Source organism: Lynx rufus, unplaced genomic scaffold (assembly GCF_022079265.1).
Source record: "Lynx rufus isolate CCGP_SWC_20201006 ecotype Redwood Valley unplaced genomic scaffold, mLynRuf1.p SCAF_8, whole genome shotgun sequence".
Taxonomy (NCBI): Eukaryota; Metazoa; Chordata; class Mammalia; order Carnivora; family Felidae; genus Lynx; species Lynx rufus.
This window is the reverse complement of record NW_025814896.1, coordinates 33,913,565-33,936,408: the sequence shown is the minus strand read 5'-3', so window position 1 is coordinate 33,936,408 and position 22,844 is coordinate 33,913,565. Positions and strand designations below refer to the sequence as shown.

The 22,844-nt window shown below is 39.4% G+C and overlaps 1 protein-coding gene across 1 annotated transcript in view; it reads left to right on the top strand.

Annotated features, from left to right (window-relative positions):
* HAO1 (hydroxyacid oxidase 1) overlaps nt 1-22,844 on the top strand; it is a 46,545-nt gene that overhangs the window by 5,410 nt on the left and 18,291 nt on the right. The window contains exons 2-3 of the mRNA XM_047069541.1: nt 1,188-1,339; nt 18,357-18,612. Coding sequence (XP_046925497.1) covers nt 1,188-1,339; nt 18,357-18,612 — 408 coding nt within the window. The remainder of the gene's footprint in view (nt 1-1,187; nt 1,340-18,356; nt 18,613-22,844) is intronic.

Here is a 22,844-nt window from a genome sequence, read left to right as displayed (position 1 = left end):
ACTCACCAACCATGAGATCATGACCTGAGCCGGCATCAGATGCTTAACAGACTGAGGCACCCAGGCACTGCACCACATTAAAATTTTAAAAGTAATTACCTGAAGTTACTGTCTGTTATTGGAAAAGAAAAACAAAAAACAAAAAGGACAAACTGTACATAATATATCTTTTTTTTTTAATTTTTAATTTTTTTTGAGAGAGAGCAAGTGCACAAGTTGGGGAGAGAGGCAGCAGGGGAGGGAGAGAGAGAGGGAGAGAGAGAGAGAGAGTGTGTGTGTGTGTGTGTGTGTGTGTGTGTGTGTGAATCCTAAGCAGGTTCCACTCTCAGTGAGGAGCCTGACTCAGGGCTCAATCCCACAACCTTGGGCTCATGACCTGAGCCAAAATCAAAAGTCAGATACTCAACCAACTGAGCCACCCGGGTACCCCTCTTCTTAAATTATAATCTAATCCATGTTTTTGTATACCATCTTCAAAATGACCTGGAGGAAGTGAAATGAAAGCTATGGTCACACAAAAACATTTACATAAATGTTTACAGCAGCTTTATTTAAAATTGCTTCAAACTGGAAATGTTCCAAATATTTCTTAGCTGGGGAATGGGCAAACAGACTGTGGTACTTCTGTACAGAAGAATTCTGTTCATCAACCAAAAGGAACAAATTATAGATGCACATGGCAACATGGATGAATCTCAAATGCATTGTGCTAAGTGAAAGAAGGCAGACTCAAGAAGCTACATACTTTATGATTCCATTTATATGTTCTTGCGAAGTAAAACTATATGGACAGAAAAAATACCGGTGGTTGTGAGAGGGTTGGTGGGAGACAGAGTTTCACTGCTAAGGGAAATGGGGAAATTTTTAAAGATGGTGAACTGTTCTTGATAGTCTTGGCACTTATACCACTGCATGCATTTGACAAAGCTCCCCAAACTGGACACTCACGTGGGTGAATCCTACATATGTTAACTACACCTCACTAAGAAGGATAGCTTGTGAAATTCATTATTATCTTATTGCTAACATGCTATCTTAACAAGCATTGAAATTGCCCCTTTTCCTTCAATTTTGCTATTTGCTGGGTGGGAAAAATACAAGAATATTTTCTCTTTTTAAACTAAAATGTAATGTCAAAGCCTTGGTTATGATTTTAAAATTCTGAAACTCTTTTTTAAAAATTCTAGATGGAAGCTGTATCCGCGGATGCTCCGGAATGTTGCTGAAATAGACCTGTCGACTTCTGTTTTGGGACAGAGGGTCAGCATGCCAATATGCGTTGGGGCTACTGCCATGCAGTGCATGGCTCACGTGGATGGGGAGCTTGCAACTGTGCGAGGTAGGAAGAAAGTCCTCACTCAAAAGGACAGAAGAGTACTAACATTTAGTGACTCTTTTCTGTGTATGCATCAAGCAAACACTTCCCTATTTATGTTTATACTCACAAATGCTAAGCTTATTGACTCTGCCATTAATATACCTGTTTTTGCACCTTCTGCTCCTCTATTTTCTAGCTGTATGACTCTGGGCAAGATACTTGTGCCTCAGTTTTATCAGCTGCAAGATAGGGATAAAAATAGTACCCACCTCCTCAAGTTACTGTCAGGATTAAATGAGTTTGCACAAACAAAGCACTTAAAATAGTGCCTTGCACACAGTGGTGGTTCAATAGCTTTTAGTTATATTATGTGTATTAATACCCATATTTCAGAAAATGGAGGTCTGAGAAATTGACTTGGCTCACCCATGGTCATACAGCAACATAGTGGCAGAGATGGGATTCAACCTCATGGCTACCTTATTTCAAAGCCCTTCCTGCTTCCCCAAACCATGTGAGTCTCACAGGGAAACAGCAAATGCAGTGACCTGGTTGGTTGCATTTTCTGCCATGGCTTTGGACCATGATTCTGTTTTACGAATGGGTTAGATTCCCAATAGAGCATTTCTAACTGCCTTAGGAGAGAGAGATGAGAAATTCAAATATGATGTAAAGAAATTCCTTCTTAGGGCTAATTTATTAACGTTCAGTCCCCTAGCAACCATGAACATTTGAAAAGGTATGTACAGTGATAAATCTACCCCCCCCCCATCTTCAAAACCTCCTATAAAACTCCTATCTGACTTCTTTTGATACTAAGCAGGGCAGGAAATTCAGGCCCAAGGAGCGGGAACTAAATACTATTTTAAAGCATTTCAGTTCTAAGTATTACCGATCTTATGGATTTACTTCCCTTCTTGAAATGTCTACCATAGAATTCTGCTAGGGACATCAGCATGACAGAGTGAGATTTTGCTGGACAGACTTAGGTTAGAGTCTACAATTTTTTTTTTTTTAATTCTAGGACCACACACAGAGAAGTGACTTTAGGACCCAGCCATTTGTCTATGAGAAACGTGAAATATGGGCAGGGAGAAGGAGAAGGGAGGAGGAGAAGAAAACCAGTATCTGTCTATTTATAGTTGGAATAAGAAAGGCCTTTCCTTTCTTATGGCTTTCAAAGGCCATAGACAACAACCATTAAAACAAAAGCCAACAAATCAACACAAAAACCCAGAAACTTCTATGCTGTCAAAGTTCTACAAAAATTGATAAAACAAGTGGCAAACAAAACAAATTGAAATTATGAGGCTGCAAAGCGTTAATGACCTTTCTGTGTGAAAAGCCCCTATACTTGAATAATGAAATAACATCTAACCCCAAATAGATGAAGAGATATAAGTGGAAAAGGACAAATAGGAGATTCATAAATGGACACATAAAAATGGCCAATAAACATATGAAAAGTATTCAATTTCCCCAATTATCAAATGCATATAAATTATAACTATATGTTTTATTTTCTGAATATCAAATTACCATTTTCAGGTTATACAGTGTGATGTGGTTGTTTTCAAATATTGATAAGAAGAGTGTAAGGTGGAATCATATTTCTAGAAAATTGTTTGACAATTGTTTATCAAAATTTTAAAGTATGAATTCCATGTGATGCTGTAAGTCCTCTTCTAGGCATTGCAAGGAAATAATTATGACTTTGAAGAATAACATCTCTGCATGGATTCTCCTGCCTTTGTTGTTTTTAATAGGAGAAAAGTTAGAAAAAAGAAAAACTCAAATGTCCCCATATTTGGAGATTGGTTGTAAAACAAAATAGGGTGCATTAAAAATGGAATCAATTTTTTTAGTGATATGAGAGAAAGAGTGTGGTGGTGTGGAAAAATGTTGTGGCATGTTTTTTAAAAAGCAGTTACAAACAATAGTCAGAAAGATAAATATATGATTTCATTCATATGTGGAATTTTAGAAACAAAACAGATGAACAAATATTAAAGAATCCATCCTCAGAGTAGCCCAAAGAATAGTACTATATTAAGCCCATTTTACACCTGGGAAACTGAGGCATGCAGCAGATGAATAACTTGCCCAGAATCACACAACTCATAAATGGTAGAAACAGGATTCAGACCTAGACTGCCTGGCTGAAGAGTCGTGGCTCCTTACCTCCCTGTACTGCTTTTAATTTCCAGAAAATCCCATGAAATGTCATGAGAAGAAGCCCATTTATCTGTCAGTTACAATTCCCTAAAAATAACTGATTTATCACGTTATGCACATGCAAAGCAGCCCCCCCCCCAGGGGAGTGAGATACATGATAAACATTGGGACAGGGTGGAACAGTAAGAACGAAGAGGATGTCATGACACTGAGGACACAGAGGAACTGGCAATGACATGTTACACACAATGCCCTTGAGAATCTAAGACCCTGGATCAGGTTGTTGTGAGGGCAGTGATATCACAGTTTAGATCTAGATTTGTAGTAGAAATCTCCTGTAAGGATTTTGACATTCCTAAGGTTTTTTTCTATGGTCCAATTACCATCTATGGATTGATGATTTATTTAATATTTAAATTAACCCTGGGGGTGCCTAGGTAGCTCAGTCTGTTAAGTGTCCACCTATGGCTCAGGTCATGATCTCATGGTTGGTAAGTTTGAGCCCAGTGTAGGGCTCTGCGCTGACAGCTCAGAGCCTGGAGCCTGTTTTGGACTCTGTGTCTTCCTCTCTCTCTCTCTCTGCCCCTCCCCTGCTTATGCTCTCTCTTTCTCAGAAATATGCACATAAACTTTAAAAAAGTGTAAAAAATTAAAAATAAAAATGTATCCTTAAATTAACCCTGAAAGACAATGGTGATCACCCCATAATCAAGAGTACTCCTTGGTTGGTATGTTTGGGTTGTGAGATGGATAGGTTACTTGGAAGGAAAGAAAGTATATGTACCTGGAGCAGATGCTGTTGGTGTTCAGGTTATATCCCCTTGTTACTTATCATTTCTATAAGAACTTGCAACTTTTTGACTGTATTTTCTCTGGCAACAGGAGCTGATAGATGGGTGGGTTGGGGGTTACCTTCCCATTAACACACCCTTCCTTGACTGCCTTCCCTTCCTTCTTTCACTTTCCTATTCTTCAACTCACCTTGTGATTATTCCCAAATAAAAGACTTGCACTCATATCTTTGCCTCATTGTTGGCTCCTGGAAGAATGCAAATCAAGGTGAGGACCATTCAAATCCCCAGGGAATGATCAGGCTTGAATAATTAGAATGGACATCCAGAAAGTTCTCAAAGCTGCCACAGTACCACAATCTTGCCTTCTCAATTGGCTCTCTAGACTTCACAGCACCTTGCTTAAAGGGTCTTTTGGGCTTTCTTTTCACCACTGTGGAGCACATCCCCAGTATAACTGGGCCTGAGAATGGAGCTCTATTTTCTTATACAGCTTTGTGGTTGTAGAGTGACCAATGGAGCTACTCTTTCTTCGTTTTCAAAATGGCAGTGAATATAAGGTTACCAAATAAAATGCAGGGAACCAGTTGCATTTGAATTTCAGATAAACAGCAAGTCATTTGTAACTGGGTCATCCTATATGTTTATTTGCTGTATCTGACAACCTTAGTTGAATAAGAGCTCTTACTTCTAGGGGTCCTTTGAAAATTACCTGAGAATAATGCTAGGAAAAGCTTCCCAAAATGGGGTGCACTTTTTATTTGCCCCTCAGAGTCCCAAAAATGTCTTCCACATATTAAAAAACTTACTTTCAGAAAAGTGTACTCCCGGGGTGCCTGGGTGGCTCAGTCAGTTAAGCGTCCAACTCCTGATTTGGGCTCAGGTCATGATCTCAGGATTTTTGAGTTTGAGCCCCACGTCGGACTCTGTGCTGACAGCGTGGAGCCTGGTTGGGATTCTGTCTCCCTCTCTCTCTGTGCCTCCCAAGCTTGCCCTCTCTCTCTCAAAATAAATAAAAATAAAAAAAAAAAACTTAAATAAAAGTATACTCCATTTACACTTTAGTGGGAATGAAAGTTGCTCTTTTTACTTTGCTAAAGATATTTTTAATTTAAGCTTTATGCAGGGACCTCAAAAATGACTTTAAGGGTCAGATTGGTAACATAAACACCCAGAGAGGGATGAAGTTAGGAAAACAACAATGCAGGCTCGATGGTGGAGACTGTAGCAAACCTGAGATTGCAGGTCCCATAGAGGGGGGCAGCCACATTTTAGTGCTAGCTAACTACTGCCCCAAGGGATTGAGGATGTTGGGCTGCCAAATCTCCAAAAACTTTAAGAGAAGCCAAAACCCTTGATTTTTATGTGTAATCTCTTGGTTTTTAAATGTTGGCAAATAAATCAAAAATTCTCTAAAACACTGTTTGGGGCAGTAATGTGTGGGCCAAAGCAAATACTTTTGCGGGCTACAACTGTCCCCTGGGCTGTCAGTCTGGGACATCTGATTTATGTGGAATTCACCACTAACTAGTTTCACTTCTGTAGCAGGCCATTTTCACTCTCTAGGAGGATTACGTTTCCTCACTGATAAAGTCAGCTGCTTAAGCAAGATCAGCGGTTTGCTTATCATGTCCCAAAGAGGTTGGGATTGTTCCCAAGAGTCTTGGGGAAGTGAGGTGTGTCACCAACCATGGAGCTACTTGTGTTGCATGTTGGGGTTCAAAAAGACAGTTAAAAAAAAAAGAGTTCTGCTGTGAAGGCAAGAATGCAGACAAAATCTCTACAATGAGAAAACTCAAAAACCCAAACCAGAAAATTCCTAACAGGAAGATGATTTTACCATTTTTTTTCAGGTTAGAAATGAATGGTTCTGTCCTTCTTTAAGATTTCATGAACTAGAGAAGCCATTCAAGGTAGAGAACTGTCCTTCTGAAATCCCACCCTTATCCTCTATCTCCTTCCTCCTGTGCCAGCCCTGGAGAGTGTAGACAGTGGAGTGAGCATTTATATGTGATTGCTTTTCATTTCTCATAGCTGCATTCTTGGGATAGAGGAAAGCAAGTAGACATATATATTTCCGGCTCTTGCTGAAAACACAAATAGATGTTTAATAAATGCCACAGAAATTAACTGTTGTGAAAAATGATGATAGCCAGCATTTATTTGGCAATTCATGTATGCCAGGCAATTTGCATTTATTAACTTATCTATGTCTTACCCATCTTAAAACATGAGTGTAAAACTCTAAAGATCTTCTTTTTTTTAATGTTTATTTATTTATTTTGAGAGAGAGAAAAAGAGCGCGAGCAGGGGAGGGGCAGAGAGACAGGGCAGAACCCAAGTAGGCTCCACACCGTCAGCACAGAGACTGATTTGGGACTCAAACTCACCGACCACAAGATCATGACCAGAGCTGAAATCAAGAGTCAGACGCTTAACTGACTGAGCCATCCAGGAGTCCCAAAACTCTAAGGATCTTTTTCCAATTCCTGTGGTTGTGGAAACTGAGGCCTGCAGAGGTTAAATACCTTGTTCAGGGATATTAATCACTTTCTCAATGCTGTGTATAAGATCCTGATCAGTGACTGATATTTCCAAGTATCATTAACTACAGCAAGAAACCTAAGGCAAACTCTATGTTATAGTCTCAGAATATTAACTGCAATTATGTTTTGCAAATATGTTAATTATGCAAATATTAACTGCATTCTATGTTTTTATAGTTTTATCCCTTTGATTTTGAGAGGATGGACTAAGCCACCGAATATGAAACTTATTAGGAAATATGAGCCTTGAGCAAAACTCAGGAGCATAAATAAAGGGGCTTGAATTTTAAGCAAAAATTAAAACTCCTAAAAATCTTTTAAGATGGAAGGAAACTAACCAAGAAACACTGAGTGGAGAGCAGTTTGTCATGCATTGTGTTATGAATAAGGGATTTATTGCAGTAGATGATTTAGTTAACATTTTAATAATTGACAATTATTATAATATTTAAGGAGCCATGTAAACACCTCTACTCATAAACAGCGCATCCATCTGAAACCCTATTAGATTGGTTTTTGATTTACGTTTTATTCCTCTTAGGAGCTTCAGGGATGATTACAGAATCATTTCTACAAATAGTTAAAGTGGTGAAGGAAATATCAATGATAAATATGAATGCTAGTGTAATATAAAACAGGTAGTCTCATTAGGTGAAATTTCCATCTTGCAAGAGAAGTAAAACATCTCTGACTTCTCACAGAGCAAACTAACAAAATGCTTACTATGCCACAGAGGCTTTTAGGACATTATCATAGAAATCTCTCTGGTTTTATGCACAGTGGCTGTAATGAAATTTTATTTCAGCCTCCATGGAACTACATTAGCTCCTTTGCTTCATTTAAACATGAGAAATCAAGAGGAAGGAGGAGATTGAGTTACTAATTCATCCCTTTGCTTCTGACTGTTATATGTCCACGCGCCACATGAGGGAGTGCCAGGACCTCAAATAGATAGAAATTAAAACCACCTAAGGCGTTCTAGGAATGCTCAGCATATTAGCAAATTCTTAGTAAAGTGTCAAAAAAAAAAAAAAAAAAAGAAAGAAAAAGAAAAAGAAAGAAAAGAAAAGAAAAAAAGATTTTAAAAGAAATTCCTGCCCCTGGATGCAATTAGAGGCTACCACACAGGATTTGGTAGGCCATAAAACCATTAAACCTAAACACTTTCTTTTTGAGCCTAAAAGGCTAGAACATTCCAAAGTGAAGTTTTGGGACTTGGCTATGACTTGACCACCTATTACGACGCAGGTGGAAGAGATGGCAGAGTAGCACAAAGAGCCATACAGACCCCAAAGAACTGAATTAGGGCATAGGTGAGAGCTTTAGCTGTTGAATTTTCTGGATTTTCCGAGATTAAGTGATCGATTTTGACATTGAGTGAAAGACCATTCAGCAAGAAAAATTGTCATTTCCTTTGCTCCAGACCCAAATGATATATTTTTGAAAGCTTTATTGATTTATATATTTATGTGTTGTACTAGGTGACCGAGCAGATATACATTTCAGCATACCTATGAGGAAAATATCCCATTATTCTTAATTTTACCTAAATACAGGAAAGCATGAGATTTCTTTATGAAGCTTTTTTTTCTCCCTGAAGTGAGTGAGTGCCTTTTATGCACCAGATACTGGACTTTACAGCCCCATCATTAATCCTCACAATAGACCTGTGATGTAATTATCATTTATCATTCCCCTCATTTGACAGTGGAGGAGAAGGACGCCCTTGACCAAAGTCTAGGGCTGGCCCATGATCAAGATGGGGCTTGAACAGCAATCTGCCCTCTAGAGTCTGATCCAGTTATTTGTCTTAATCCATTAACAAAACTAAGGAGGAATAAGAAGAAAGGACAGTTCACTAAAACTTTGTCCAAATTATATCATTAAACATTTGGAAGAGAATACCTCTTTGCTTCATTGTAGTAAAAATCAACCAATTCTCACCTTTATTTTCAACCTATTTCAGCTCAATTTTATGTTTTGGACATTCTTTTCCCACAATCAAAATTCAGTGGACATGCTCATTCCGCACACACAACTCACACACAACACATAAGCATAGACACACACACACATATACATATATATACATTCACACATATTAAAAGATTATGGACCTTTTATATATATATATATACATAGGTATACAAAATATATAAAATGTATATATGTGCATAGATATATCAAAATTTTATATCTAAAAATTTTCCAAGAAATGGTAGATTTGGGATTGAAACCACTTTGCAGTAGGACAAACTTCAATCAAAAACAGCTAGTAAAAAATTAGCCTCTCACTACATTAAAGACCAACATCAAGTGGTATGATTTTTAGTATCTCGCACCAGAATTTAAGCTATCGGGCAGCTTTCTTGAGAGCATGAGATTGCTTCTTCTCAAATTATAAGTGTGCCTGATGACATTAAATCATGATAATCCAGAAGTCAGAGGCTCATGTGTGTGTTTCAACACCGAGGTTGTTATACTGAGGGAGGTTAATTGAGGTCAAGTTCAGGCTTGATCTGCCTTGAAACCATCATAAAAGGCATCTCACTATGGTGTGGTCTCCATGTGATCTGCCAGTTATATGCCAGGACCTGACAACTTAATAAAATGACAGAATAATAACCTGGGGATCATTACAGTAAAGTTAATGTTTTAGTCTAATGCAGAGTTCTACCCCAGAGACACAGTGGAAGCAAGAAAGGGAGGGCATAGATGTCATTGGGACTAGTTATTTCTTGAAAATCTTTCGATGCAGACAAAAAGAGCTCTCAAAGTCAGTGACAGTGTGATCACTCAAGGTTAAACTGCTCCGGATTTAGACAATGGACCATCTTGAAAGCACTGGAAAGATGAAATCTGGTTTTCTGGCCTTTCTTGGCAGTGTTGAAATTGCTTAAGTTCCCTAAATCATAAATTAAGATTTGTTTGACCACTTCTAAGTATTTCACACATAATTATAGTGGAAGTTTCAAAACATTATTTTTCTAAGTAATCTCAAATTGTAATTTTAGACGTGCAGACAATAAATAATTTTTACTCCATCTTTAACAACTCTGTAAATGGCAGTTCCTGTGTGAAGAAAGGTGGGTACACCCAGTGGATGTTAGGGTGCACATTTATGCAAACACCTTAGTGTGTCAGACCCTGAGTTTTGAGCCACACAACTGCTTGGTACTTTGTCATTGCATATTTTCCCCATTGCACAATGACTTCCTGTGCAGAGGACAGAATGCGTTTTCTCAACATTTTCAGCACAGCTGTCTTGGTGACTAAGTTTTGCAGGAGCTTTTTAATCAAATGCACCTAAAAATAACTTTAGTCACTGTAATCATGTTATCCTTTTTTCCTTTAAAAACAGAATTTTGGAAACATAACTCACCTTTCCCATAAAAGAGAGCTATTTTCTTTTTTTTTTTTTTTAATTTTTTTTCAACGTTTATTTATTTTTGGGACAGAGAGAGACAGAGCATGAACGGGGGAGGGGCAGAGAGAGAGGGAGACACAGAATCGGAAACAGGCTCCAGGCTCTGAGCCATCAGCCCAGAGCCCGACGCGGGGCTCGAACTCACGGACCGCGAGATCGTGACCTGGCTGAAGTCGGACGCCCAACCGACTGCGCCACCCAGGCGCCCCGAGAGCTATTTTCAAAGAAATAACTTGGACCCAAAGTAGCACATTGCTTAACCATTCTGCTCTAATCTGGAAATATGATTGACCCACATGAATTAATGTTTCAAATAATAGATGTTTACTGCCACTGGTAATTAATAGTTTACAATTTCCTCTGTGGTGGTGGTGGTGGTAGCTGTGGATGAACATCATCCTCAAATGTATTATAATTCCCCTCCCTGTCAAGCCTAGCATGATAAGCTTTAGTTTTACTTGGTGATTCAGCATCTTATCTATATGTGTAAGATTGTTGGACAATACATTAAACATTTGGAAGCTATTTTATAATTGGCGAACTATCTCATCTTTCAGTAACTTCCCTCTCTCTTATCTTCTGCAATTTTATTTTTATTTTGTTGTTAGTATTTGTTTCTAACCCCAAATCTAGGAAGCTGGGCAAGTCCTAGATAAGCAAGGTTTTAAGATACGTCTGATGATGGGGCACCTGGTGGCTCAGCTGGTTGAGTATCCACTCTTGATTCTGGCTCAGGTCATGATCCCAGGGTCATGGGATGGAGCCCCTAGTTGGACTTCATGCTGAGCATGGAGCCTGCTTAAGATTCTCTCTCTCTCTTGGGGCGCCTGGGTGGCGCAGTCGGTTAAGCGTCCGACTTCAGCCAGGTCACGATCTCGCAGTCCGTGAGTTCGAGCCCCGCGTCAGGCTCTGGGCTGATGGCTCGGAGCCTGGAGCCTGTTTCCGATTCTGTGTCTCCCTCTCTCTCTGCCCCTCCCCCGTTCATGCTCTGTCTCTCTCTGTCCCAAAAATAAATAAAAAAACATTGAAAAAACAAAAAAAAAAGATTCTCTCTCTCTCTCTCTCTCTCTCTCTCTCTCTCTCCCTCCCTCCCTCCCTCCCCCTGCACCTCTCCTCTGCTTGAGTGCTCTCCCTCACGTGCTCTCTCTCTCTCTCTCTCGGTATATGTGTATATATATATATAGATATATATATACATATATGTATGTATATATATACGTGTATATATGTATATATATTCATATATATGTGTGTATATATATGTATATATATGAGTCTCTTGGCACATTATGTATATATATGTATATATTATGTATATATATGAGTCTCTTGGCACATTTAACCATTACCATATATATATATGGTATATATATATATGGTATATATGGTATATGGTATATGATATATATGGTATATATATATATATGGTGTGTGTGTGTATATATATATATATATATATATATATATATATAGTATATATATATAGTAATGGTTAAATGTGCCAAGAGGCTGTTAGTATAATGCAATTTATTCCTTGTCTTTAAAACTAGTAAGGGATGAATGCATAAGAAATAAGAAAATGTGGCGGATTTACCTGTGCCCTCCTCAAAGGGACAACAATGCAGAAGACAGACAGATTCATTGGCAAGATGTTTCTGGCAACTGGCAAGCTGGGAGCCAGACACTACCCACCCTACCACCACTGGTCAGTTTGCTGTAAGTCCTAGCTTTACTTATGCCATCAGTTATATCCAACTAACTTGAATGAGTCCTTGAGAAAGAAAATATCCACCTCATTGTTCTAAAAGTATAGTCCACAAAACAAAAGCATTAGCATCACTCAGGAGCTTATTAGAAATGTTAGATTTCACATCCCACGCCAGAACTACTAAACCAGAATCTGAATTTTATCAACATCATCACATGATTTCTATGTATATCTGAGCTTGAGAAGCACCGGACAGAGCCTAGAATGAAAGTCTTTGGTGGCTCCCAGCCAATGATGTAGTTTAAATCCTCAAAGATGAAACAGTGTTGGATGTAGCATGAATATCATTCCCACCTGAAGACCCTATAAGATCTTCTGAAAGCCTGTTGATATCAGGGTGACTCGAAACCAAGGAGAGGAATGTGTACAAAGTGGTTTTTGATTAAAGAATTTGGACAGGTAGGCTTAGTGTCCCCTAAAATTTAAGTCCACAGAAGGCTTCCTGTCTTCTCTCCTCTACATCCAGATTTCCTAGATAAGAAATGAACATTTTTATTAAGGCTTGCTTGACGGAAAGCAAAACACTGCCAAGATATACAAGCGCAATTGCATTTCTTAGCCATACAGGGGATTCTGCCAGTTCATGCCACTTTGCAAAGCTACTTACTTGTTCTAGCCCAATTAAATCACTGTACATTGGAGCTTAGGGTTTGTATCAACTCCAGAAGTGGTTGCATTGATATCTAAGATGAGTTGATGTAAATAAACCTCAGTGGTTGATTATAGGTTCCATAGTGTAGGAAATTGAGTTAGATCTACTGAATGGCAGTTTGGGGAGGCAGAACTACATTTGACTAAGGTCAAATCTTATACCAGATTATTGAAGACCCTTGTAGCATTTCCCCAGACTAGGGCATGTGATTTGACTCTAATAAGAAATTTGTTGTGGGTGGGTTCTAGGATAACTTTTATTCTGTTAACCAGAATGCACAAATGTTGTTCACTGGCCCATAGCCAGTGTGGGAGGGACGGGATTGTGGGTGATAGTAAACAATGATATTAAATGCATTTATTTCCATATTATTATACTTATGGTTTTATTGCAAATAAAGCAAAGAAAAAAAATATAGTGAGAATTTCTTCCGGTATTGCTGTTGTTGTCTTACTAAGGAAGTGCTGACAGCCTCTCAGATCTACTCTGCAGACTCTCTTCAGAAATCTGTAGACAGATAAGGGATAGAGGTGGGGAGTGGGGAAAGTCATGTTTTTGTTGCATCTCTCTTATTATTTTCTGTTGTCTTGTTCCTGGCTTTTCAAAGGAATGTACACCCTGGGAATGTAGGACTTATCTGCTTTGATATTCTCTTCTTATATCAGCCCTATCATGGAGTTCCTTGGCCTGGAAAAGATTCCTCTCTTCTTTGAGAGCTTTCTTGTTTAAGGGAGTGAGCATTTGACACTCTCTTTGCAAAGAGGAATGGGTGTCTTGATCATCAAAACCAATGCTGGGAAAAGCTGGGTGTAGAGAAGATGATGAGTAATGATAAGAAATCCAGGTCCTTGTCAAAATTCTGAGTTTATAAGGCTACCTAGGACTTCTTTTCCCATGTAGTGTTAGGCATTCTCTCACTTAACCCTTTAAAATTGCATGGCTTCAGAGTTTATACAGAAAATGTTCACAAACCTTGCCTCAGTGTTGACTGTCTAGCAGTGTTATGAAGCAGACAAGATAGCAGCTGTGGTTACAGATATTTTACAGATGAAGTGTGCCTCATGGATGGCCAGCCTGGGACAGTAGCCCAGGCTTTCTGACTCTCAATCCATTATAGCTTGTTGTTTTTTCAAGAAATACATATTATTACCTAGGTCATTTCCAGGGCTTTATCTTCAATGCTTTATAATTTTTTAAATGTTTATTTTGAGAGAGAGAGAGAGAGAGACAGAGCATGAGTGGGGAAGAGGCAGAGAGAGAGAGACAGAGACAGAGACAAAGAGACAGAGAGACAGAGGAGACCCAAAACTTGAAGTGGGCTCCAGGTTCCATGTTGTCAGCACAGAGCCTGACATGGGGCTCGAACCCACAAACTGGGGGATCATGACCTGATCCATAGTTGGACACTTAACCAACTGAGCTACTCAAGTGCCCCTATCTTTGATGCTTTAATGTCTACAACCTTACTAATGTCTCTTTTAGTGATATGTGTGTGTGTATCTCATATGCATTTTAAAAATTTTTTTTTAATGTTTATTTATTTTTGAGACAGAGAGAGACAGAGCATGAACGGGGGAGGGTCAGAAAGAGGGAGACACAGAATCTGAAACAGGCACCAGGCTCTGAGCTGTCAGCACAGAGCCCGACGCGGGGCTCGAACTCACAGACCGCGAGATCATGACCTGAGCCGAAGTTGGCTGCTTAACAGACTGAGCCACCCAGGCACCGCTCATATGCATTTTTTATAACAATGGCATAATGTATTACTGCTGTCTCTAAATAAAGAAGAGGAAAAAATTAAAATACGAATACATCTAGAGCATTAAAGGTTTAGGTTTTTATTCTTGAAAATATGTCTTAGGGATGATAAAAGAGGGAGTGAGTGAAAGTAAGGAAACAGAGTCGTGGGATGTCATATGGGATCAGTGTTTACTTGATCGTGTATCCTCCTGGATATTGTATCTCTAGGATATGCCGGCTATAATGAAAGCCAAGATTTTTAGACTTGGATCAACATTAGGGACTTTCATCTTGGGCAAGGGCCAGGCCTTGTCTTTACCACCTCAGATGTGATCTCCATTTTGCTAGGAGTTATGAAAATGCAACATACGCTGGAGTCTTCTGTTGCTACACCGCAAGCTGGACTCACAGCTCCATGCAAGTGAACCACTGTCCCTTGTAAAATGAAATCTAACAGTTGCTGCTTTTGAGAGCAGGTCAGAGTTTCATTGCAGAAAATTAATATGGAGTGAAAACGGGCTTCAAAAACATTTATGCACTGGACTAGGATAACTCTAATTAGAATTTTATAACAAAGTCTGACTATGCCAAGTGATTTATAAAATTAAAAAGCTTGTAGTTTTTGTCCCCAAAGAGCAATGTGGGCTAGAAGGGTATTTTCTTTATTTATCAGGCAAAAATGACATTTGAAACATTTAGCAACCAGTACAACAAAAGACTTTAACCAATTAGAAGAGATGCTCAGATGCTGGTTTCTAGTGCTCTAACAGCATTCTGGATGCCCAGCAGCCCTGCCAGGCATTAACATTTGAATTTCTGGGTTGTAGGGGTGGGGATCCAGGGATTCCTTGAGGAGAGAAGAGAATGATGCCACATTGAAGGGACTCAAGAAGGAGGGTCATTTCCTTCAGAGCCATGGTTATTTGCCAGTTAGAATGGAAGTGTTTCAATATTTTAACAGGCAAAGTTGTGATTGTCTCTCTGAATGGTCCTTGCAAAATCCCAGGGTGCTCTATCTCATTCAACATAAAACTGTGTTGAAAACCATAGATGTAATTCATCCATAATTGTCTTTTTTTTTTTATCACAGCATATGATCACAGGTGAATGGGGATCACAGTGGGCAGTAATATATGTTCCAAGTAGCATGAAGCCTTCTAAGTTTTGCTCCTGTTCTCTCCTGGGAGTAATATATAGTCTCAACTCGTAGTATGTCAGCACAGGCTCTGAAATTCTCTCTGCATCCAGCATTTTCTCCTGAAGTAAAATCACCAAATATTTATTAAATGCCTACAGCTGGAAACATTGGTAACTTAGAAGTTTAAAGGTCCCTGATTCTCAAAATTTCAGCCCCATATGATTTAATCATTGAAAAATAAACATTGAGCACCAATAGCTTCAGGAACCATTAGTATCAAAGCAGTAGACTCAGGAAATAGATGGCATGAACTAGCCTTGCTTTTCTCTGGACATACCCACCCAAGGGGACTAGACAAAAGGTTTGTGAAGGTCAACACCTCTTGCAAGTTTGATAGCTTAACGATTTTAATGGTCTTTGTGGAGTGTCTGTAGATATTTCTTATGAATTCAAGATCTTTTTGAGGATTCTTGATCTTTATTGACAGAGGAGCCGCTCACCGACATGATGCCTTTGTATACACTACAAAAAGGTGTCCTATCATTTGATGGTCCTCTTAGCTGAACCCCTTTGTGTAGCTACACTCTGTACTGCAGTATGTGGCAGGCCCTACACCCTGGTTTCCATTTCCATGCCTTCCCAGAGCTGTTGGCATGGTAGCATCCTGATGGCTCTGAAGGATTGGGAGAATGCATTTATCTATGCTTGATACCAGAGAGGCTTTTGGGCATCTAAGAATTCTATCTAGAAAGATCATTGCCCTGCAGAAGTAGTCAGACATGCTGGGTCCTCATCCCACTCAGCTCTCCATTTCTGTGCAACCTTAGAGCACATCCTCTTCAGGGCATATTTTCTCTGTGATAAATTGATGGTTAGGGGATTCTGACCCAGTCAGCGTTCCCTGGTGTTCCTTCCAAACAGCAGTAGATGACCTGGAGCTATTTTCCATATTTATAAATCTTAATGAAAATCAGACAATGGTCTAGATGTGCATATGTGTTATTACTTAATAAGATGTGGGTTGTGACAATATTTTGCAAGTCATGAGCCTCTTGAGAGCAATTCTCAAGGCACACTTGGAGGGAACAAATTAGCTGCCCACAGACAAGATAATCTCCAGTTTAGGTCTTCTTTATCTGAACTCTCACCTGAACCACAGGAATGCAGCACCTACCATAGGAAAAGTAACATTTGTCCAGAACAAAATCCATTTTATTACCGTGTGGACTTAGAATTTTACTACCAAATGATAATGCTACTACTTAAATTTCAAAGTGTGGTACAGGGGACTGGCAGCATCAGCACCTTTGGGAACTGGTTGGAAAGGCAAATTCTAAGGCCCCATCTCAGACCTACTGAACTAGAAATTCTGGGGAAATGTTTGCACACTATGTTTTCACAACCACTGAAGGGAGATTTGAAAATGCACGGAAGCATTTTAGCTTCTCAAAGTCGTATCTTAAACAGCACATCACTTGATCTCAACATCACCCAAGGAGTGTCACTTGGACAACTACTTTTACTGCCATTTGATATATGTCAGGCACACAGATAAGTTGAATGACCCAGGGTCATATGATTAGTTTACATATGGTTAGAGACATATTGTCTCTTGCCATGTTTGGTATTTGGCATACAAACATTGTATCAGTTTCTCCTCCACTAAAGATGACCCCAATTCTACTGCCTTTTACCCTTTTTTCGGTGAAAAGCTTATCCCCCATGTTCTTCCCAGTTCTCTAAGACTATTGGTTAGGTGAATCTATCTAATTTATTACTTATTTTTCACTTTCACTGTGCTCGTTTCTTGATATCTTGCTCAAAAGGTTGTGAGGGAGCTGCTATGTACTTGGGATGTCTAGCATACATATTTTATAATATTAAAAAGTACAACATAAACGGGAGAATGCACCCTTAACAAAATGTTTGAAGATAAAAGTTAAAAAGTTAAAAATGAAGAAAAAAATTAAACTCTCCAACCTCTCATTAACAATTAGTTTGTTTAGGTTTATAAACCAATAATCACACTGGTACAAATGTGGAATTATATGTGTCATTTTGTAGACTTTTCAAAAATATATCTTGAAATACTTTCTGTATCCACAAATAATGTTATTCTTTTATAACTGTAATAGAAACAGAATATGTACATAGAAAGAGAGGCAAAGGTAGGGGGATTTATTTGTGGACCCTGGCAAGTCTAAAACCTAAAGGGTAAGCTGTCAGGTTGGAGAGAGACCTAGAGAAGAGTTCATGTTGCAGTTTGGGTCTGAAGGCAGTCTGCTAACAGAATCCTCAGGGAAAGCCTTCAATTGATTGGATGATCCCTATTCACCTTATGGAGAGTAATGTACCTTACTTAAAATCTACCTATTTGAACGTTAGTCTCCTTAAAACATACCTTCACAGCAACAACCAGATGTATTTGAGCAAATTCTGGAAACCATCACTTAGCCAAGTTGACACACAAAATTAAACACCACAAACATATTGCCTTTAATGGGTGTGTACCTTTCATTTTATATATGTACTGCAGTGTATCCAATCCCCTAAGGTTGGAGATTCAGGTTGTTCCAAGTTTTTTCATCCCTACCCATAGTACATCTTTGGCTATTTGACTCATTTTTCTCTTCAAGATCAATTCGGAGTGTAGAAAGGAAAGCATATTTCTAATCATTTAAAGAATTGACTTCTTATTGCCAAATTGCTCTTGTAGATGTTTCCACCACCTTGAGCCACAGCCTGAAGGCTTTGGAGTGAGGAAGAATGCTGGGCTTGCCTTTATCTTCTTTCTTCCTCAGCCTGCAGGTCACTGGGAACCGGGATGATGCTGAGTTCCTGGTCCACTTCCTCAATTGAAGAAGTGGCAGAGGCCAGTCCCGAGGCACTCCGCTGGCTGCAACTGTACATCTACAAGGACCGTGAGGTCACCAAGCAGCTAGTGCAGCGGGCAGAACAAAGGGGCTACAAGGCCATATTTCTGACAGTGGACACTCCTTACCTCGGGAACCGCTTTGACGATGTGCGTAATAGGTTCAAGCTGCCACCTCAACTCAGGTAACCATGGGTCTCTGATCACCTCGGCTCCTGAACTGATCTTCTAAGTCTCTTCATTTTTGTCATGTACCAGCTCCAAAGGTTTTTTCCCATGTCTATTAAGATAAAAAGAAAGCTTTTTCCCATGTCTATTAAGACTAAATAGCTAAAAGAATGGAGACAAAAGAAACCACATGTTTGATTCACTATCTCCTACTCTATTCAGCAATGTTCCTCTTTCATTGTGGTTCATCAATGGGTCAAGATTCATTCATTCATTCACTCACTCACTCATCTAGGCAAAACCAATTTATCTAGTAATGTAAAATTAAACTGTGATGGTTTTATCAGGTCATTTAGCCTATCTGTTAGCAAGGAATTGTCCTTTTCCCTGTAATATTTTAAGACTAGATTTATATTGTGTCAAAGCTAGGAACTCCTGGAGTTTATTGAGAAAGAACCCTCATCTCTTTAACCTGGAGGCCTTTTTTCCCCTTTGTTTTTTTCCTTACCCTAGTTCCTGCCAAAATCTGCTCTTAGGTTTTTCATATCAATATGTGACTGATAGCTTTTAGGGATAAAGCTATCTGAAAAGGAATCAAAATATTCATTTTAATGGAGGACATTTTGATGATGGGATTTCAAGGCATCCATCCATCAGAGTATGTGAAAAGATAAAGGATTCCTTCCCAGGATCCTAGACCTCATTTTACAATGGGCCATTGCTTACTCTGTCTGTATATGAAGTGAACACTTCTAAAAGATCCAAATCCAAAAGATTCTAAATCAAATCAGCATTCCATATAAGGACAAGAAGATTGTTAAAGGTAGGAATTCCATATATGGTATAGAGTAACATGTATCTCAACCACCACGTAAGTCCATGTATAGTCTTATCTGAGTGTCACAGAACTATTATGTAGCTCTGCTGTGTCTTATATCTATTTGAGTATAAACTACCATGCATAAAATTTTGCCATCATTGAACGATATGTAAATTAACTGTGTGGTGCTATCTCTGTGTTACTTCTAGGCAGATTTAGGATATTGTCTGTGTATGTGGTACCTTCAATAACCCAATGACAGAAAGAGAAAGTACTCTCCTTGACAGAGCTGTCAATAAACCTGTTCCGTGTATCCCAGACACTGGGTTACCCAAACACTCTGTCTTTCTAAGAGAACAGAAACAAAAACAAAAGTCCTGACATATTCCCACTTCTTGCCAAATCCATCAGAAGTAGATGGCTTCAAATTTCCCTAATATGAAATCTGTATTCACCTTACTTCTCTATTTTGATTACCTTATTTATTAGACTTTCTAAAATAATTAGTTTCCCGCTATTCAGGCTTCTGACAGGAAACATTCTACGTTATTTTCCCTTTGGCCATTTGAAAGAGAATTTGGTATTCCTTTTTCTCCTCCCCTCACAACGACTTCTACTGACAACAACAATAATAAATAATACATTAGGGTGTTATACACCCTACTGTATACACTTGTTAATTAATTCTGGCTGATATCGCTTGCTTCTTCGGTGCCAGGGCCACTCTGTCAGGAGCAGGAGGGTTCATTTGCTTTCTCCCCCTTGTCCTTTGCTCCTGGGCTCCTGCCCAGATGACTAGAAGGACCAAGAGACAAAGGCCCTTTTCAGCTGTCCATGTGCTCAGGAGTGGCCACGACTCCCCAGCTTGTCACATCTCCCATCTGAAGATGATCAAATAATGAGCAACACATCCAGGTTACAGGGAACACAGGAAACACCCCACAGCCTGGTGCCCCGGACCCCTGGAGTGCACACTGGCCTTGTTTGTTCTCCTGGGCTTCGGGGCAGGCCAGCGCTCTCTGGTCCGCTCCTCAGCAGCTCACATTCAGCAGTCGAAGGCAGAGCGCACTAATGGGAGGCCCAGGCTTCCGCCTGAGGCCACATACAACCAAAAAGCTCATCTGTTACAGCCTGATATGAAATCAGGTTTTTTTCCGCAACTGACCTGACTCATAGAAGGTGAAGCCGGGCTTTTCAGAAGTGAGGTTTGGCAGGCGGGGGAGGCAGGAAATCCAGAGAAGAATGAGTCTGTAAAGCAGTGGCTCCTTCCAGCCCTAGCTACTTCCTCTGCTGGGGAGGAGAGGGGGAAGGGTAAACAGGGTGGGGGAGGATCCCGACTCTTGGCATCTGAGACCAGCCAGAGTTCAGGAGTTTGGTAGTCTCTGCTTGGTCTATATGCAAAACACATGTACGTGTGTATTATGAATGGCATGGAGCTTCCTGAAACTGAGGGAGAATAAGGGGAAGTCTCATCTGCCCTTGGAAGAAACAAAGAATGGGGCCAGTTCACTAGATTGATTGCTCAGGCTTTGAGGCAGGGGCCTTTTCCTCTCTCTACCCCCTGGAGATGGTTCATTTACCCTGAGTAAAGATTTGGCTCTTTAGTGCAGCACCAAGGCACTTGAAAGAAAAGAAAAGAAATTTCCAGCCATTGACTAAGATCAAGGTAAATCATGACACCTATTCTTTTGGTGATTTGATTATAGCCCTATAGCCCTAAAAGGACTTATTAATCACACCAGCCAGAAGATATCACAGGGAAGAAGATCAGATTGCCATTATCTTCCCATGTCTGTCATGATAAAAGTGGCCTGCAGGGCTTCCCAGGAGCAGGACCCCGTTATCTCTTTTCCCTTATCACCTGGCACCCTCACCCCCATTCACTCTTCCCAGCTGTACGGGCTTGCCTACTGTTCTTTCAACATGCCAGGCTTGCTGGTTGGTGCCTTACAGCCTCAGAAATGACTCCTCTCTCCATCTTATATGTCTTTCCTCAAATCCATGCACAACTAACTTCCTCACTTCTTTTACACTTTGACATCAAGGATGGATCTACATGTCTTTCTAGTGGAAAACCCAAATAAAAACAAACAGTAGAAATCAGAATGGAGATACAGTACGTTTGGGAATCCTGGGTGGGGTTAAGGGGAGAGAAAGATTTGCAAAGGAGAACTTGATACAGGGCCAACAGCCTCTAAATTCTTTGGTTAGGAAAATATTCAAAATGTAACTGTGTTAAACAAAATAATAACCTCCCAAAGACATTCATGTCCTAATCCCTGGAACCTGTGAATATGTTAAGTTACATGGCAAAATGGATTTTGTGCTTGTGATTAAGTTAAGGACCTTGAGATGGGAAGATTATCCTAGATTATTCCAGTAGGCTTAATGTAATTAAAAGTGTCCTTAGGGAAGCAGGAGTGTCAAAAGTCAGAGGAGATATGATGATAGAAGCAGAAATTGGAAGGGTATCATCAGAAGTCAGGGCATGTAGGTGTTTACAAGCTGGAAAAGGAAAGGAAAAGATTTTTCTCTAGGACCTCTGGAAGGAAAACAGCCTTATCAACACCTTGAGTTTAGTCCAGTGAGATACATTTTGGACTTCTGACCTCCATAAATGTAGTATAATAAGTCTGTGTTATTTTAAAATCCTCATCTGTGTCATTTTAAAGGTTTGCAGTCATTTGCTATAGCGGCAACAGGAAACAAATACAATAACAATGCTCTGCTGATTTCCTCTACCAGGTACCTTCTCAGCGAGGCCAAGTCTGATTATGATATCTAAACTTTCAGTTAAACCTCTACCAGCTCACATCCCTCTTATTCTGCTTTACCTTTTTTTTTTTTAAATTTTACATAGCTCTTATGTTCTAACATACTCCATAAATTACTTATCGATTACGTTTGTTGTTTGTTTTCTGTCTCCCCTTGCTAGAATGTCAACCCTACGTGGCCAGGTATTTTTGGTTGTCTTACCTACTGGTATCTCCTAAACATCTAAAACATATAGCAGGTGCTCAGTACGTAATGTTGAATCCATCAATGAAAATGTACTAGATTACATGAGATTTACCCAATGAAACATGACTACTAAGACATTGAACAAGAATTTGAGCTCAAACTTAAAATCCATGCCCTGAACATTTCTTCTAACTGCCCAGAACAATGAGGAAGAAATTAGCAGGGTTATGTTCTCAATATAAATGTTTTCCTAACCAGCATTAAAAGCTAGTGGCCTATGCACAAATTTCTATATGTATTATGAATCTCTCTCCCTTTCATATTGTGTAGATATCATGGGCTCTACTGGTTATTGTTTTATATTTTGTTTCCCACCATGGAGACACAAAGCTTTGTCTTTAATGTCACACCATCAGTACTTACAGTAAATAATATTCTCAGGCATTCAAGGCACAATGAGTTTCTTAC